This window comes from Nothoprocta perdicaria, unplaced genomic scaffold, assembly GCF_003342845.1.
Source record: "Nothoprocta perdicaria isolate Ctin4 unplaced genomic scaffold, notPer1 scaffold_145, whole genome shotgun sequence".
Taxonomy (NCBI): Eukaryota; Metazoa; Chordata; class Aves; order Tinamiformes; family Tinamidae; genus Nothoprocta; species Nothoprocta perdicaria.
In genome coordinates, this window is record NW_020454594.1 from 1,099,740 (window position 1) to 1,118,145 (window position 18,406).

The 18,406-nt window shown below is 47.1% G+C and overlaps 1 protein-coding gene across 1 annotated transcript; it reads right to left on the minus strand.

The window, feature by feature from the left end:
• Positions 1-3,775: 3,775 nt before the first annotated feature.
• On the minus strand, positions 3,776-18,072 carry CNMD (chondromodulin). Its single transcript, XM_026034506.1, has 7 exons — positions 18,001-18,072; positions 17,256-17,393; positions 14,549-14,689; positions 12,040-12,153; positions 8,539-8,692; positions 7,176-7,381; positions 3,776-3,991 (listed from the first exon to the last, which is right to left on the minus strand). Exons 1-7 carry the CDS (start codon positions 18,070-18,072, stop codon positions 3,776-3,778), a joined length of 1,041 nt encoding a protein of 346 aa, XP_025890291.1.
• Positions 18,073-18,406: the final 334 nt, after the last annotated feature.

Sequence of the window (18,406 nt, forward strand, 5' to 3'; positions counted from 1 at the left end):
CACAGGCTGCACAGAGGGGTGATCTACTTTACTTCACATCTTTATGTCTTCTTTTGAGCAAAGAAAACCATATTTTGCTTGCATTTAAAAATCTGAATTTTATCAATGCCTTTTAGTCCTCTATAGGTGCTACTTACTAGAAGACCTATGTGTTTTCACAAATTACAAGTACATGAACAGGGAGGCAGATCTGCTGTCTAACAGGTGATGTTGTACCACCCGAGTCTTACTTTCTGCCGCTGTTTTGGTCATCATAGAAAATGCCTGACTGTTGTGTGTGGACACCTCTTTGCTATATGTACCAAAGTGCTTTTAAAAGCCCACCTGAGCCTCTCTAGCTCAAAAGATAGTCCCTGTAACCAGTTCAGTCTCTTGTGCCCTTTTGGAACAGTGTTTCTGTCTATCCCTGCGGTGCAAATCGTGGGAGACTCTTCCCTGGGCAATCCATTGCTTGCCAAGTACAGTTGTTTTATGCTGCTTTACATCTTCGAAGCATATGGAACATGCGATTAGTTTATTATCCGCCCCAGATTTCCTTTCAATTTATGCATGTTGTAGCAGGGCTGAAGTATTATATAGGGGCAGAAGACAGATGCTCCCTCCCACCACCTCCCACTGAGCATCTCTTTTTATTATTTATTTTATTTTATTTTGTTTAATGCAGATTTAATGCAGAAGCAGTTGGAGAAGGATCCTCTCGCTAAAAAGGAGGAAGGGAGAGACTTGAGTTCCTTTTGGTGAGTGGAGAGCGGGGTGCATTATAGATAGGGAAAACAGGCAGACTCCTGCTGCCCTCCAACCACCTGCCGTGTGGGTCCCCCTCCCGCCCCCCAGCTTTGTGGATTTGCTGCCTGTTTTCCTGCTTTTTTCCACCAGCCTGAAATTTCTCGCTCTTTTTCACTCTAATCTTCTCTGCCATCCTAATCCTCTTAGCATCCATTCATATGAGTAATTTAGCTTTAAGGGTGGTTGAATTACAGTGCTCTAGCACAGCCCCATCTTTGGCAAGGAAACACTTTTGGTAAAAACACTTTCCTCTTTCCTCCCTTCTCCCCTAAACTGCAGCCGAAGAAAGGGCTTGAACTTGTGTTTGTTAGGGCAGGGTCAGACCAAGGAGCCTCCCCCACGAACCGTGACAGGTCAGAAATCCTGGTTTTCCAGAAACCTGGTTTTCCTTTCCACATGCGTATGTTGCAAGCTGCTCAGTATGCAAGGTTTATTTTTGTGGTGTGTGTGCAGGGGGGGCTTATCTTCCACATTGTTTTTCCTGAAAGAAGTAAATGCTATACAATATTGAATAGGATTGATGTGGGTACTTGGCTGAATTGTAGTCTGAGCTTCCACTGCGGTGAAAACTGCTTTATCTGTCATCCTTACAAAATAAATAACCAAGTTCTTTGCCCATCTCCCAATCTGCTTTTGGATCATTGGTCTTATTCATTGCCTGAGAGCTTTTTTGTAGAAATTAGATGTTGCACTTAAACAGCTCTCTATAACCTCAGCAAGAGAGCGTTTTGTTCAGCTTTTTGTATTGGAGCAAAATACACAGGTAAAAATAGATTAGCTGAAATACGGGGAGGAGAAGGTATCTGGGTGCATAGCTTTTGGAAAAGTGATAAAATGTACACTCAATACAGAACTGTAATTCCCATAATTTTTACATTGGGATGAGTATTTCCTCCTCTTACAGTTACCCAGACTTTCCAAATATCATGCACGTATGTCTTGAAAGTTGCTTTTTGTTGTCCCTGCATGTTCTTTGCACGTCCAGAGTATGTGTTAGTGTTTAAWGCATCCATGAGCAGGGCAGGCTTCCCTGCTTACCCGTCCCTGCCTATAGGGAGAAGCTGATGAAAGCTTTTTCCAGGCAGGGTCAGTGCTGTTAAGACTACATAGACATAACCTGCAGGATCCTTGTTTCTGTCTTCTAAGGAATGTGTTTTATTGAGGAGCTGGGGAGGAGCGTGTCAGGTGCCCTCTCAGGATGGCAGGGCTAACCTGAYACTGCCTCTCATGTTAATGCACACACAGCTCTTCCCCTCACCTCAAGTGTTGCACTTACTAATCTTGTTTTCCCCTCCAGACAGTTCTTGAGCATGCCCTTATAGGTACTGCTGCACTTAACTGGGTTTGAAAGAAGCACAAAGAGCATTTTTTTTATGTATTTGTTTAATCTGCAGTTTAAAAAAAAAAAAAAAAAAGGTTTTTCTAAGCATATCAGTGATGTGCTTCTAAAACAACATGATAATCAAGGTAACTTTCTTTTTTCTAAAAGCAAAACCTCAAATTTTTCAGGCCTTGAAATCCTATTTTAAGAAGTTTTCAATTTAAATCTTTCAAAACAAGTCTTCCTCAGACTAAGGGAAGGTGAAGGTTATATTAAAGGTAATAATGATGGAACAAAATTACCGAATTCTATGCTCATCCTCTTCTTGTTTAACACTCCACTTTATAGATACGCAGTTTAGCATTCCAMATAAGGCTTTTTTTTGAAGCTCGATTATGTGAAATTAATTGTTCTTCGTGTGTGTCACGCAGTATTAATAACACTACCAGGCTTGCAGCATCTCGGGTTGTTTAGTTACAAAAACAAATGCTCCAGAAAGTTAACTTTGGGGAGAAATTAGGTCACTCTGGTTATGAAGTTCATGTGGGTGACCCAGAATAATGGTGCAGTGCTAGGTGTATGGTATGTGGTATGGAAGAAGGCAGTATAAGGACACCTGCATTTTTCTTTTTCAAGACTCCAAGTCCTAAGTTTTCCACCTTTGTGAGTGTTTCGGCTCAGCACCTTCTTTGGACTTAATGGGATCAATTCCAGTAATTGCAGAGTTTGCCAAAGCAGCAGCGGGGAGGTTATAAACCTTTCCTTTTCTTACTGGTGAGCAGTTTCTCTTGTGGGGAAGCGAGGTTGACTTCAGACTAATGGAGCTAGCCTGGACGGCTGCTATCCATGTGGAATAAAGAGGAGGTTGTAACCTTGTGTCAACAGCCTCTGCTTCCAGGATTTATAAATACATGGACTCTTGCAGACTCTGAAGTGTCTTGAAGCTTTTAGGTCTACAGCTGCATGTAAATACCCCTGCCAYAGCAGCTGGGCAGCAGATACTTGTTGGACACGACAGCGGTGACGTGGACACAAGAYCCTTGATGTGGGGCTGACTTTGATGTCTGGCCGTGCAAAGGATTTTGCCCCCCYGGCCAGGCACGTTCTGCTGTGCAGCCCCCCCTCGGTGCCGTTTATTTTTGCTCCCAACACAACGTGCCCTCTCTGCTGTGCCCTGCGTTAGCTTTGTGGGAAAGCTCTGCTGTAATTGGGCTCTAACCCTTGGTAATGACCCGGCAGCCCTGCGAGCAGCAAYGGGGAGCACGCTGTGATTTATTTCAGCAGGCTGCATGGATGAAAGGTGCTCCCGAGCGCACAAGTTCAGCTGGTTCCCTAATCCGACATAAATTCTCACATGTAGCTCAGAGAGGGATTTGCTATGAAGGACTCCACGTTTACAAGCAAGCAACTACACTGCGGAAATGAGCTAGTGAGCAAGGTTAGCATCCCCTCTTTTGGGTGCATCTTTTTACAATTCAGTAAGCACACGTGCCACCTGTAAAGCTAATGTAAGTTTTTTTTATTTACAGTTGGAACAACTGCCCTCGCTTTGGGCACATTGGACGCRCGCAGACCGCAACCCCAGGCCGGGCAGCGCCGCTTTGCTCCCTCCTCAGCTGGCCGCCGTCGCGCTCCCGCTCCGTCGGCCGCGGCTCCGAGCGGCCCGCCTCACACAACGCCCATGATGCGGGCGACCCACCAGCTGCAGGGCATGATGAGGCGGCAGGCGCTGCGGCAGCCCCGGTAGTTGTAGGGCCAGGGCTCGTAGCCCAGGAGCGGCTCGCAGACCCGCTGGCACTGCGTGTAGCTGCGGCGGCACTCGATGCAGCACACGCCCAGGTGGTCCAGCATGGGGTCGAAAGCCGTCCCTTCCCCTTCCAGCTGCTGAAACGTGAAAAATGGACAGTTATCCCTGTGCTCCCGCGCTCCTGCTAACGCTACCAAGGGTAAAATGGGAAATGCTGCTCCTGCCCAACTTGCTCTGTCTGGCAGATGTGTGGAGGTGCGGGAGTCACCTGCGTACAACAGAAAGAAACATCAGGGTGCTCTAACTTGATTCTTCTTTTCTATGGTCCTTGTAAAAGATCATAAAATCAAAGAATGCTTAAGGTTGGAAGGGACCTCAGAGGTCATCTAGTCCAACTGCCGTGCACACGCAGGGACACCCAGAGCAYGGGGCACAGGGCTGCATCCAGGTGGGTTTTAGAGATCTCCAGAGAAGGAGACTCCACAACCTCTCTGGGCAGCCTGTTCCAGGGCTCTGTCGCCCTCACTGTYAAGAAATGTTTTCCTAAGTTCCTGTGGAACTTCTGGTGCTTCAGTTTGTGGYCSTTTCCTCTAGTGCTATCACTGGTCACCACTGAAAAGAGGCCGGCCCCCTCCTCTTCACTCCCTCCYTTGAGCCGATCCAGCAGCAGTAAACTCCAAGGTGTAGAAATCAGTGAGGAGGGGAGAAAACACAGACAGTTCTCTGGAGTGTTTACGCAGATGACTGTGTTTGGAGCTTGCACAATATTTTTCATCTTAGTTTTTAATATTTTTAAAGCTTTTAATGTGTTCTCAGCTATCTATTCTTAAGCTGCTATTCTGTACTTCATTTAAATTCAAAATGTTGAGGATATTTTTTCTTTTGTCCTTCATTTATCTTTTCTCCTCCTTCCCCTCCACTTAGTTGCCTTGCGCACAGTGATATTTCTGGCTGTGCAGCATTAGACAGTAAGGAGCTGCATATAGAGCAGGGCATATATAGAATACGTAAAGCCAGGCTCCTKCTACTGTCCTATCACTTAAAAATTCTTTTACTTTCTGGGTACAAAAATGAATATTCTGCTTCTTGAAACCAATTGGTTCTTTTTCTATTGGTGCTATCTCAGGAGTAGCAGSAAAGAGCAAATGTCAGAGCTCTTTCCTGGGTGCTTTTAATTCAAAACCAACAGTGCATTGAAAATGTGAGGTGCAGCGGGTGCAGTTGATTTTCCAGGCTCGTGGCCTGGAGGCTGTGGAGTCTCCTTCTCTGGAGATCTCCCAAACCCGCCTGGATGCTGCCCTGTGCCCCGTGCTCTGGGTGTCCCTGCTGGAGCAGGGGGTTGGACTAGATGATCTCTAGAGGTCCCTTCCAACCTCAACGATCCTGTGATTCTGTGATCTGTGATTCTGTGGCAGACGCTAGTGCTGGCTGCTTCGTTCAGGCCTTTAACAACCCGCAGCCAGTGCTGATAGCAGGGAGGGTGTCGCTTCTCTTGGGATGGGATTTCTCTTCCTTGAACTTGGATACTGCCCATGTGAACGTTGTCTGGGCTCCCTTTATAGTGGGTGAAGAGAAACAAGCAGCGCTAGGGGTGACGGCTTTCATCCTGAAGGATAGCCCTGCAATATAATTTCATGTGCTTTTAAATGGGATGAATCAGCCTCTGAGAAAGCTTAGATACGGACATCTCTGCAATAACGGAGGTTAATGGAAGTGAATCTTGCTCTGCAGCCTAAGGGCAGTCCAGGGAGCGTATCCAGCTCAATGTTCTTGACTTGCGTGGGAGCCTCCTGGCTGCACGGGTGGAACGGCAGCGCCCGCTGCTCTCCAGGGGAAAAAGGTGGCTTGGACCCCATAGACTTAAAGGTAATAGATGTGAATAGATGTTCATTCCTAGGGCTGCTGCTATTTTACTGAGTTCATGAGAAAGTCAATTTAGATCCACTTTATTTGGAGTGCTTAATTTAAGTTTAATTAAGGGATGTCAACTCGGTAGAATGCTGTCACCAGATAATGATCTCCTGCTGTTGCATAAATGTCAAGTCAGAGCTGGGACTTATTTCCAAAGCAGGAGCCATTTATCTTGTGAAAATGTTCTATTAAAATACCCAGCAATGGATATAAAATGTCTGGTGCAGTAGACTGGWAGTTGCTTATGGTGCAGTTCGTTTCCTGCAGCCCTGCAAAGGTGTTGGATTGCAGGGGAGACTGCTCTTCTGGTTTTGCTTTTTCTGGAGCGACAAAGGTGATTAAGGGACTGGAATATCTATCCGATGAGGAAAGACTAAGCGAGCTGGGTCTGTTTAGCCTGGAGAAGAGAAGGTTGAGAGGGGATCTGATCCATATATACAAATACTTGAGGGGAGAATGTAGGGAGGAGGGGGCCAAACTCGTGGTGGTGGTGGTGGTGGCTGGCAACACAACAAGGAGTAATGGGTATAAGCTAAAACACAGGAAGCCCCATCTCTATATGGGGAGAACTTCTTTCCTGTGAAGGTGACAGAGCCCTGGMACAGGCTGCCCAGGGAGGCTGTGGAGTCTCCTTCTCTGGAGATCTCCCAAACCCACCTGGATGCCACCCTGTGCCCCGTTCTCTGGGTGTCCCTGCTGGAGCAGGGGGTTGGACTGGATGATCTCTAGAGGTCCCTTCCAACCTCAACCAGTCTGGGATTATGTAGACTGCTTCATGTCAGAGCAAGGACAAATTTTGTAATAGTCGCCCCTGCACCTGCACTACGTTTCTGGGCAATGTCTGCTCTGTGAACTGATTATCAGACAGTCTTTTACCCTCATAGCTATCACTTGGAGAAGAGATTTATTTGGCCTAATCCTCATCTCTGAAACCAGACAGTAACCACCACTTTGTCACTCCTAATATTAATTTACATTTGAGTGAATAATATGTTTCTATTAAGCTTGTCAATAGAAGATCAGGCTCAACTATCTGATCAGGACAAACTTTGATTTATTTTCCAACTGTACTTGTCTCTTGTACAAGTCTCTTGTACTTTTGTTTGGAACCCTTAAAGCAACTTGAATCAAGTTGCTTTTCATCAAGTTGTTCTAAACTTGCCCCTTCCAGTGGATATTCTTGTTTTAGGCTGAAGCCTAATAAAAAGTAGGGTTGAGAAACAGACGGGAAGATTGAGGATAAACTTGTATGTTTTAGAAATGTTTTACCAATACAAGTGCTTTACAAACCTATATTTTTGGAGGAAAACTGCAAGAGCAAAAATATAAATTTAAAACAAATTAATTAAAAAAACCACTTCACTTTTAACCGTCTATAACAGCTCTAAGAGTTACAGTGCAAATACTTACATTATATGGATTGTCTGGATTAAGCAGCTGATCGTTTTCTTGTGCCATTGGCCTGGTTTCATTAGACTGGTGATCGAGCTCTAACCTCAGCTGTGTGGTGGTAGGTTTGGTATTTACTTCAGTAGCAGCTTCCAGTTCCTCCCCATCAATGTTTGTTTCTGTTTGGCGTGTTTTCCTCTTTATTTCTCTCCTTTCCCTTTGGTTAGCTGAAGAAATAATCACTGGTAGATCATCACAGTTTTAACACATCCCTCTCTATGCTCAAAGACTGTCTAGCATTTTATTTTAAAAAGGTCTGAAAAGGTCTTGTTTTTAAAAAGRTCTTATTTTAAAAAGGCTCTTCACATTCTGAGGAGATGTGAGATTGTCTTTTTTCCTCCTCCTCCCCTTGAAGCAGAACAGACCTGGAAGGCAAGTGCGGTGAGGAGGTGCTTCTTGACTCACCACATGGTCAATGACGTTAACGCGGCAGCGGTTGCCAGCGCTAGCAAGAGCACTCAGATGCATCTCATSTTTTAAAGAGCAGCTGTGACACGCTCAGTGCCCTGCTCCCAAGCAGGCAGCTGGAAAACTTCGTGGAAACAGCTCCCGGATTGCTTTAAAGGGCTCTTTTGCCCAAAGGGATGTGCAAGATCGTGGGGAAAAAAAAATTAAATATTGGCAGTTTGCTTCCCCAGGTGCTCTAATGATACTGTTTTTTATCTTTTTTGAGTATTTTAATATTAACTGGACCAAGAAGCAGTAAGTCTTTTCAAGCCTTTCCCTTTCCAGGCCTGGAATTCACCTGGATGAGTTGCCCTCTTCATGGTAACTCCAATAAATACCATGCCGAGCTTGGCTCTGGATGGCAGCGATGCTTCTGGCCGGGGCCAGCCCCAGGGATCTCGGGAACTTCATCTGCTGGTTGCCTGTAACTAAAGCATCTCATCCTTCCACTTCCCTAAAAGCCTCTGGAGGAGCAGGGTGAGAAGCAGGACAGCCTTGGTCCCAGCCTGCAGCTTGCTGCTCCCCAGGTCTTGGCCAGCTGTGGGATTCCTTCCAGCTGATATTAGCTGTCTTTAAAATTGTAAGGGAATAGTTTAAGCTGTTGTCTTGTCCCTACTGACATTTGGAAATGATTCATCCCATGGTAACTCACCCAGGTGGGTGGTACAAATTGTATCAGGGAATGCAGGCGCTGAAGACCAAATGCCTAGGTACATGTGAGCTGAGTTCCAGCCTGCAGAGGTGACACCAACCCAGGAGGGCTGTGACAAGGGATACTGTTTTCCTAGATGTGCAGATCTCAGGGGTAATTCTTGTTTGGGGATAGTAGTTAAGTGAAGGAAGGGATAATATACTTCTCAAATACAGGATATCTTACCTTTGGGATACGTTGGGCGAAGCCAGAAAATTGGAAGATCTCCACAAAGCTCTAGAATTTTGGGGCTTAGGAAACTGTTATCCTTGATCGGCTCGTCTGCAGCCACCCAGATAAGGGAGTTTTCATCAAATTTAACAGGCATGATTTCATCTTCCTGCAAATAGAAGAGCATAAATCCTTTGCTAGTTCAGTGAACAGTCATGTGCCTGCTTGCTCTTAGTTATTGAGCAGCAAACTGTGTAATCGTCAGCTGCAACTAATACCAAATGCTTTATTTCTCAGATGTGAGCTGCTTGTAGTGAGCCAAGTTTTGGGTGACTGCTCCCACTTCTGAAATGAATGGTAGAACTACCATCAGCTTTTTTGAGGGGCTGAGATTTCACTGGTGTTTCTTTTGGAAAGCTTTTGCCTGATCTACCAGGCTGCTGTTGCCTGTGGTTGCAGGGGCTGCATGAGGTGGCAAAGCTCATCCAGCCCAGAGCACCAGAAGCTCCACTGGCAGAAACCAGGATGATTCACTGTCTTTAGCAAAACTGCAATGCAAAACGCTAGCTAAAAAACAAGACTTGAACCTTTTGTCATGTTCTGCTCTCATTTCATGTATTCCTAAGATATTTTTCTATTGTGAACCTATTTATATCTTGTTCACAGGTTTTTGAGGAGGTTACAGTTTGAGAACTATAGCTTCCAGTTTTAAGTCAACATAACTGATCTGATTAAAGGTCTTGTTCAGTGAAAGCATTTCAATTGACCAAGAGCTTGAAGTGCAAGTTAAAGGAGCCTTCGTTTTTGAAGTGTACCCTGCAGGTTTTTGGTTCATCTCTTCAAAGTAATGTGGGAAAATGCCAGTGATTGATTCTTTAAAGTTGTTAGTTCAAAGTATTATTTTACATAAAACGTGTAACTATTCTTTAGCAACAGCGAAACACTAGAAAAACTCCAACTGGTGAATCATGAAAACCAGTATTATTTCAAAGTTAAACGCTAAATTGCTTCCACAAAAGTCATCAAGATTTGTTAATAACTGACTAGATCAATTTATTCTGTCAGGTTGTTGTTCCTTTAATGTGTTTATTGATTTTTTTTTTTTTTGAGAGAGCCTCAGTCATTTAAGTGCACTATCCAATCTGTCTAGTGAGAACTGCTCTTTATATATATTCTTCCACTTAAGCTTTTATCAGCATCAGAAGTAATTGAAACTAGTTTTCAAAAATAAATATCCCTTTGTTCTGCTTTGCAATCATCCTAACTTCTGAGCAGACAGACCTCTGGCTATCTACAGACTTTTATTTTAATCAACCATTTTATAGGCAGTGTTGCTTATGATTAAATATGTGTTGGAAGAGAAGAGCGTACGCATGCTTCTTCATAAAAACATGTATCAGAGAACTTTCTGTAACTAGAAAAATAAAGACTACTTTGYCAGATGTAATTTAATCAGAAAAATCAAGCAACAGAGAGGTTAATGTTCCAACGGCAGCATTAAATTGTGCTGCCTGCTTTGTCTTTGATGCGGACAATTTACTGTAGCACTTATATGTAATGCATCTTAAGTGAAAATACACAGAAAACAAGAAAGGAAATATGTTTACTGTAGCCTGATAGGAGAATAGAAACAACTTCTGACTGTTTGAAAGATAACAGCTTCAGGATTGTGACTAAAATCCTTATTGAAGTTACTAAAACTAAATTTCTTATTAAAAGATTAAAAAAGAAAGAGAGAAAAAAAAAAAAGAAAAAAAAGAAAACCACCAGGCCTAGGCAGTATTGCTGATTAAGTCAAGATGTCCACATGTCCTGAAAAATGAGGTCATGTAGAAGAGATCTGGGTCTGTGTCTGGGATTCGGGCAAGAACCCATTGCTGTCAAAAAGAAAATGCCACCAGCTTCAGCAGGCTTTACATTAGATTCCTGCTGCTTTTTTCTTTTYTTTTTTTTTTYTTTTTWWTTTTWATTTTAAGACTTTGTTTTTATGGTTTTGTTTCCTTTAAGTAGATGTTCAGCAATTAAAACCCACATTCTGTGGAGATGCAGCAGAGCCCAAGCTTGCTAAGCCCGGGTTGCACCAGGGTGGCACGTACCACCAGACCTGATGTGGCTGCTATCATATTTGACTCAAAGGCCCCAAATACTGTTTAAACCTGGATTAACCAGCACTGCCTTCAGTGCAAACCTCGAGGAATTTGTACATCTGGATATCCGTACAGGATGTTTTAACTTTCCTGTCACCGCCGCGAAGTCAGAGGATTTATCAATCTTTATTAAATCTGCTGCCAGGGCAAAGCCTARCCACGCTTATCATTATTTTAAAGTGACACCGTGTGCTGCTCTTAGCGGGCAGGGCCGCTGCGGTGGTCGCAGCGCTGGCGGCCCCGAGCCCCTGCGCTTGCACCCGAGTCCTGTCACTGCCAGGCAAAGAGCTGGGAGAGCAGCAAGGTCCCCAGGCACCGCCAGGGTGAGGCTGCCTGTGTGAGAAACACCCAAGGGCTGAGGTAGAGCCTGAGGAGCATCCCTGGATCCAGCGCTCRGCTCTGCAGTGCTCGGATCCCGGGAGCAGCGCGCGGCCCTGGCCTCCCCGTGCACACTCTTGCCTTAACCATGCCTCTCTTCCAGCTAAACGTTTTCCAGCTTTTGTTCTGGAGCAAAACAGGAGTTGTAAATCCGTCCCCTGCAGTCTCCTCTGGCGGCTGCGGCCCTGTGCCAGGATCTGCTCTGCAATGTGTGGGGCTGCACTCGAGCCCCTGGCGCTGCTCCCTAATGAATGATAGGCTTAGGGGGCTGACCTGTGGGGAGCTCGGGCTCTGCACACCTAAAAGGACAGGCTTTCTGCAAATGCGAGATAGGGAGAGTTTTTGGCGAGGTCTGGCTGAGCATTGCTGCTGCAGGGCACAAGTTCATGATGTGCCTTTCATGAAATTTTGAGTTAACACGATGGCCCAGAATGAAGTCTGATGCAAGAAGGTGAACACTGAGGGTATTTTTCTTAATGTTATTTCTTCTGAGTTAGATGGATCTTTCCAATGCTTTCCATGCCTCCCCTTTGCTTAATATTTGAGAGGGCCTGGGGGGTGGGTGAAGTCCCTGCTCCTGCTCAAGAGTTTGATGTAAGTTGTGTTGCACCCACATCACTGCACGCCTTGAAGCAGCCATTCCCTCTGTGCTCTCCCTTCACAACCTGATGCCCAGCCCCATCTCAGTGGGTTCTCTCATCCCCAGGGCTCCTAATGATCAACGAGAATGTGACCTGCTGCTTCCCTCAGGCCCCCATCTGCAGACTTCTGCTCTACCCTGGGACACTGTATTAAAATACATCCCCCGGCACCAGTCTTGCTTCTCCTACCTTTGGGGAACCCCTTAGAACTGCTCCATGAACCCTCAACCATCTGCAGCTGATTTCTTCAGTGTTTTTCATCAATCATTTTTATTTGTATTTAAATAACCTCTAAAATCAGTGTTTCTACTGAGCTTTGTTTTTCTTCAAAAAAACAAAATGCCCCTTACCAGATCAGAAGTGAGGCTTTCTTTAGTCATAGCATCAACTTCAGGGACGTGAGCTTTTGCTTGAGCTTTGATGTAACATTTTTCTCCTTCAGCAAAACGGATTCCAGTTATGCCCTGCAAAAATAGAAAGCCTCTGGTTACGTGCAGCCCTCTATCTCCCAATTGCTTCAAATAAAGCACTCAAGCTGTGTTGCTCGCCACTGAATTTTTAGATTGAAGGTTGAATCTTCTAAACAAACAGATGCAATCACGCGTATTTCTAACATAATTTTAGCTTTATAATTTTGGACAAATGGCCTTAGACGTTTTCATTTATTTATGCAAAATGAGAGATTTTTATATGTGTCTCCATGCCAGCTTGAGGCTACTTGGAGCAGCTCTGCTGAGGAATTAGTTAACACGATTTGAACTGTAACTTAGCAGTGAATATAGGCAGCCTTAAAATTGTGTTAGCTGGCTGTGTTGTACCCTTGGCACTTTTACACAGATTTTTTCAGAAGCATGTGGGCAACTTGGTCCAATTTATACACTTAAATCCCTGTGACTGCCAGGGGGAACTCAAGACTGGGACTTTGGTGTGTGAATCTATATGTATACAGAAACTTTCTTCATCTGGACTACGAGGGTGAGAAGCAGCTGCTTAAATGCAGTTGTTTAGTTTTAGGCAAGCAGGAGGGTGTCTTAGCTGCCCCAGAGGCGTGTAGGTCTCCTGCAAGTCCTGTGTCACCTCTGCTGATCTCGTGCTGGTGTCCTGAGCGCACTGGGACACCTCTGCACCCAACACCGAGGCGGTGCAATCTCACCTGCACTTTCTGCCCTGACTTTCTGGGCAYGGGTAAAAGAGCACGCTCTCTTTATAAGGTGGATTTAGACACCTGGTTGTAGGCAGCAAAGGTTGTGTGTCTTTCGTAGGGTTTCATGGCTCCATTCAGCCACCTCGATACAAGTATCTGGCGCCATTTGATGCGCTAGAGTCTTCTGCCAGGCCAGAGGGGCACGAGTCTCCTGTGAATCCTGCATGAGGTCTTGGGCAGACCTCATGGGTGCATTCAGCATCCAGTGCGGTTCAGCGTGCACAGGAGGCGGCAACTGCTCACGCTCACGTAGCTCCAGTGCAGTTGGCCACAGACCTCTGCCAAAATGAAGCAGCTCTGTCTCTAAGCCAGCAGGAGAGGTGGGCCGTGTACAGCAATGGGTGCTTGAGGGAGGGCGATGCAGGGATGTGGGATGCATGGCTCACTGAGCGTGCTGGCAGCCACCAAGTGTTGCCAAAACCAAGTCTGTAGTGACCATGCAATCATGCAGGCCAGCTCATCCCAAGCTGCGACTCTGAAGACTCACCCTTTGAAAGAGCATCTTCTTTTTTCTCTAGTTTATGTTCCTTCTTGGCTCAGCATCGGGCTGGCAGCACCGCTTTGCTCTCTCTTAGCCTGATTCCGGCCCTCTGCAACTACAAGCAGGCAGCGGCTCTGGGAGGTCCTGGGACCCRCGTGCAGCCGGGATGCGCCAGGTTGCTCTGGGCAGCAGGATACACGGAGGCGGGAGGCGGGAGCTCCCGGCAGCCGGTGCCTTTGTGCGGATGCGGAGCAGGGAAGGCCAGCGCTAAGAGCTCATCCTCCGTGTCGTCATTCARCCGCTCATGACGTTGCTATGGCGATGGGGGCCAGAATTTCGGGAAGATCTGAACGGCAGCTCCCAGGAAACTGGGGGCCTGGGTCTCTGGGYGTGAGTCGCTTGTCCTGGTGGAGAAGCCCGGGAGCTGAATCTCCTCTCCACTGGAGATCAGCAAAGGCTCCCCACGAAGGCAAGGCAGCCCAGTAGCCCATGGTGCCCTTTATATGGTGCACCTTCTTAAGGTGCTGCTTACAGAAGGTTTTCTCTTAAATCTTATGAAGTTGAGCACTACGCGCCTGAGAGCAGCAGTTATAGGATCCTTGGTATTACTACTGTAATACTGTGTTACTTTGTCTGGCAGAGACCAAGGACATACCTGGGCTCTATAGCAGCTTCTTCCCCATCTCTACTTGGCTTGACATGTTGGCCCTGTCCTCCTAAAATGGTAACATTTCGGGGAAAGGAGGGGTTTTTTGGGGTTTTTTGGGGTTTTTTTTTTCAGTTCAAATCATATGAAATAATGGAAGGACTGTGTCATAGGCTGACTGCCAGGATGTTCTTCGAGAGTGATCTCAAGGGTAAATGTTGCAGCTCTATTTGATGTTTTAGAAGTGCAAAGTGTTACGAAGAGCCAAAGCTCGTGTGATCTAATCCATACTCTTTCCTGGAGTGGTCCCTGGGATGAACCGTCTCCAAAAGGCGCTTAGATTTTGTTTTGGAGGAAACTGTTTGGCTCACTGTGAAAGAAAGCTAGGAGCACATGGATGCTTATGTGGATAGCTGTGGAACTGGAGCCTGAGCATGAACAGGGGAGATAAGCTGAGAGACAGCGCAGCGTGTCTGTTAAGTCCAACACTGGCCGTGTTATATGCAAGACCAGGTTGGCTGTACTTACAATCTGGAAATCATGAACTTCAATGGCCTCTTCACTCCCACTTCCTGTTTTGAATGTCTCTAAGTTGTTTCCAGCATCTATTTCCATCGATCCGTCTTGTACTTTTCCATTGATACTCATGGTATAGTGAACATTGTAAACCTGGAATCAGTAAAAGAGCAGTAGCACATTTTAATAGTGCATTGCCTTCCTCTCAGAGTAGGCGATATGGCCATCTGACTGTGATATCCCTATTCCTAACTTTTACTCATATTTCTGTAGGTACTTGATAATCCTCTTGTAATCAAGGCAACACTAATCAAGACACTCATCATTGGAACAGCCCAGCAGTGGAGCAGGTAGCCCAGAGAGGCTCTGCACTCACCACCCTCAGAGGATGCAACACCATTCTGGTTGGATAAAGCCCTGAACAACCTGCTCTGACCTTGCATTGAGCAGACGGTTGGACTAGAAACCTCCTGAGGTCCCTCCCCACCTGATCTACCCTCTGATCCCACGGGCTGAGCACAGTTGTTATTTTTCTCTTTAGTCTTACTTCCACAAAAGCARTGTGGGGTGCTTCTACATACAAGCTAACCCGGACAAGAACCCTTGGGTTGTACTTTGGGAATCACTACTTACACAGGAGCGAACATCTCGCTCTGAAGGAGGCCAAKCCCTGTTTATTTATCAGTATGTTCTGGTGAGGTGCTGGAAAATGGGTCCTTCCTGAAAGCTAACATGAGTCACAGCTTGCAATGAAGGTGAACTTTGTTTAAGCTGGATATAGACTTCTCGTGTCCTTTTTGTCAGAATATTTGCTCTTACTCTATTTTCAGTAAGGCAAGTACAGCATGGTCTGTAACTGCTGGACAACTGTGATCTACAGAGGTTTTTTTTCCAATTTTCTCATGCAGTTCTGCTAGAAGTACTACACAAACAGTTAACTTGTGGTCTTAAAAAACTTACAGTAAGACCTAGAGATGAATTCTTCTTCTCTCACCTTTGCTTAAGAAAGTCTAAGGTGCTAAAGAATTATCGTTCTTCAATTACACTGATTCAGTCCCATATTCTTCACTATGATTCCTGATGAATATGGTACATCAAATGAGTCCCACATGTATGGTGTTTCATCACTACTCTTCTAGGGGCCAAACTAGAGATAAGACTTTGTTAGCCCTGTCAGTTACAGGAGAATTTAAAGTTCTGCTATTTAAAAAAAAAAAAATGATGCTAAATAGTTGCAGAAAATCCCTTCCTAATAATTCACAAGTCAATTATAGCTCCTTGAATCTGAAGGCAGCCTGGAAAAATAACTGAGCTCTACCCTGGTCTTCACCTGGAGATCAGCTTTGAAGCTTAATGACAACTTAAAACATCCACACCATAAAAAGATGATATTAAAAAAAAAAAAAAGAAAAAAGAGAGATTTTTGAGTAAAAGCTTTATCAGTAGATTTCTGAGAGGGAAGAAGAGCCTGCAGTGCAGGAAAAAGCAACTTACCTCCTGGTAAGATGTAGAAAATGCATCTAATTTTACAAAGGGTTGTAGGGCAATGATTATGACTCAGGTTGCAGAACAAAATGCAGATGACTGGAGGAACAAAATGGATCTCTATCCTGAGCTCCACAGCTCTGTGGTGAGGGGGCTGGGCCACCTCCTGCCCCAGATACCTGGTCACCTCCCTGTCACTTCCCAAAAGCCGAGAGATGCAGATGACTCTCATGGCACATCCTGGAAGTCAGTGTCTTATCTTTTTCATGTAAAACTTAATACTTTCTCTGTGATTATCTGAGTTATTCCTACATGCACATGTGCTTTTTCTGTTTTATATATATTTTTTCTTTTTCCCTTTTTCCAGGTTGAAACTTCTGCTGCGATTTGCACAAAGCTCTCCTTGATATTAACTGGAGGGTGGCTGGAGACTCTATGGAGCTTGTTCAGCTTGTTCCAAGATAAATTCAGTGATATTAATTCCACTTGGRATCAAGTTAAATTCAAATGTGCACAATCTTGCTTAAAAAACAAAATCTTTCGTCAGCATAAAGAGAAGTTGATAGAAACACAACCTAGTGCTTATAACATCTCTGAAGTTTGATTCTTGAGCTGCAGCTTCTCCGTTTTGTTCTTTACATGCTGGATTTTTCACGTACCCCAGAAATGTAAATATTAAAACTTATCACAACTTTAAACACTATTTTGCAGCTTCTAACCATAACTGTGTAAGCACAGTCATAGAAACCACTAAGGAGTAAAATAATCATASCTATAAATGGGTTAAATATAGAATTATATATTTAAGAGTCCAAGTAGGATCTGGACCAAGAATGCAGATGATGTGAAGAAGGAATTTATATACTTCAATGCTTTTCTGTCCTGACAGCTGGAGTTTGCCCAGGATGTGAATCCCTAGGGAGTAACTGGGGCTTTGAGTTCTTCACAAATTGGTGAGCAAAAAATCAATGTAGCGTCTGTCTGTGTGCTCAGAGATACGTTTTCCTTGCTTTAACACGTGTGCTTCCAGGAGGCACCTTCTGAATGTCCAACAACGATAAATATATATTTTTTAATGGGATAGATGGGGAAAAAAAAAATAAAGAACTCTTTATCGTTCTCCCTAAGACGAGTTTCTGGGAAAGAGGCCTGCGCCTGTCTAGGCTCTAGCAGCCCCCGAAACTCTCCCTCGCTGGAGCTCCAAGGCGTCCCCACTGTGCCCGGCGCCGCTCACCTGCCGCTCCGTCGCTTTCCAGAAGTAGAAGGCGCCGATGGCCCCGGCCAGGAGCAGGAGGGCCCCGGCGATGAGCACGGCCGCGCCCGCCCTCAGCAGCCGCCCCGGGCCGGGGGCCGCCGCCGCCGCCGCGTACGCCTGCGGGGACAGCGCTGCGAGCCGGCCCGGGGCCGCCCGAACCGAACCGACCCGACCCGACCCGACCCGCTCCCGCGGCGCCGCTTCGAGCTCCCGAGCCCAGCCGTCCGCCCCGGCCCGACCTGTTCCGACCTGACTTATCCCAGCCCGACCCGACCCGTCCAGTGTGGAGCCCGCGACCCTCGCCCGGTCCGGCCCGACCTGACCCGAGTCGACCCATCCAGTCCCGAACCTCGATCCTGTCTGGCCCGACCATCCCATCCTGACCCGGGCCCGACCCGGTYGATAGCGTCCCAATCTGACTGAACCCGGCCCGACCCGTCCGGTCTGGAGCCCGCGATCCCCGTCCTGTCCGGCCCGACCGTTCCATTCTGACCCAGTCTGGTCGCTACTGTCCCGACCTGATTTACCCCAATCCGTCGTGACCCAACCAACCCAATCCCGATGCCACGACCCGACACCTCCCCGCAAGACCCTCTCCGTCCCGCATCATCCCGGCCCGGCTCGTCCCGTCCCGATCCGCCCAGCGCAGCGCGACCCACTCCGCCCCAGTGCGTGCCCAGCAGCCGGTGCCGTGTCCCGGCCCGGCGCTGCCGGCAGCACTCACGGGCGGCAGGTCCTGCTCCACGTCGTGGGGCCCGGCGCGGGCGATGGGCACCTTCTCGGAGCTCTCGGCCATGGCTGCGGCTGCAGGGAGAGCTGCCCCGGCCTGCGCCCTCCCGGCCCGGCCCCAGCAGCACCGCCCCGAGCCGGACAGCACCGCCCCGGCCCGGCCAGGCCCGGCCCGGCCCCGGCGGCACCGCCCCGACCCAGCCCAGCCCGGCCCGGCCCCGGCGGCACCGCCCCGACCCAGCCCAGCCCGGCCCGGCCCGGGCGGCACTGCCCCGACCCGGCCCGGCCCAGCCCGGCCCAGCCCAGCCCAGCCCCGGCGGCACCGCCCCGACCCAGCCCAGCCCGGCCCGGCCCCGGCGGCACCGCCCCGACCCAGCCCAGCCCGGCCCGGCCCGGGCGGC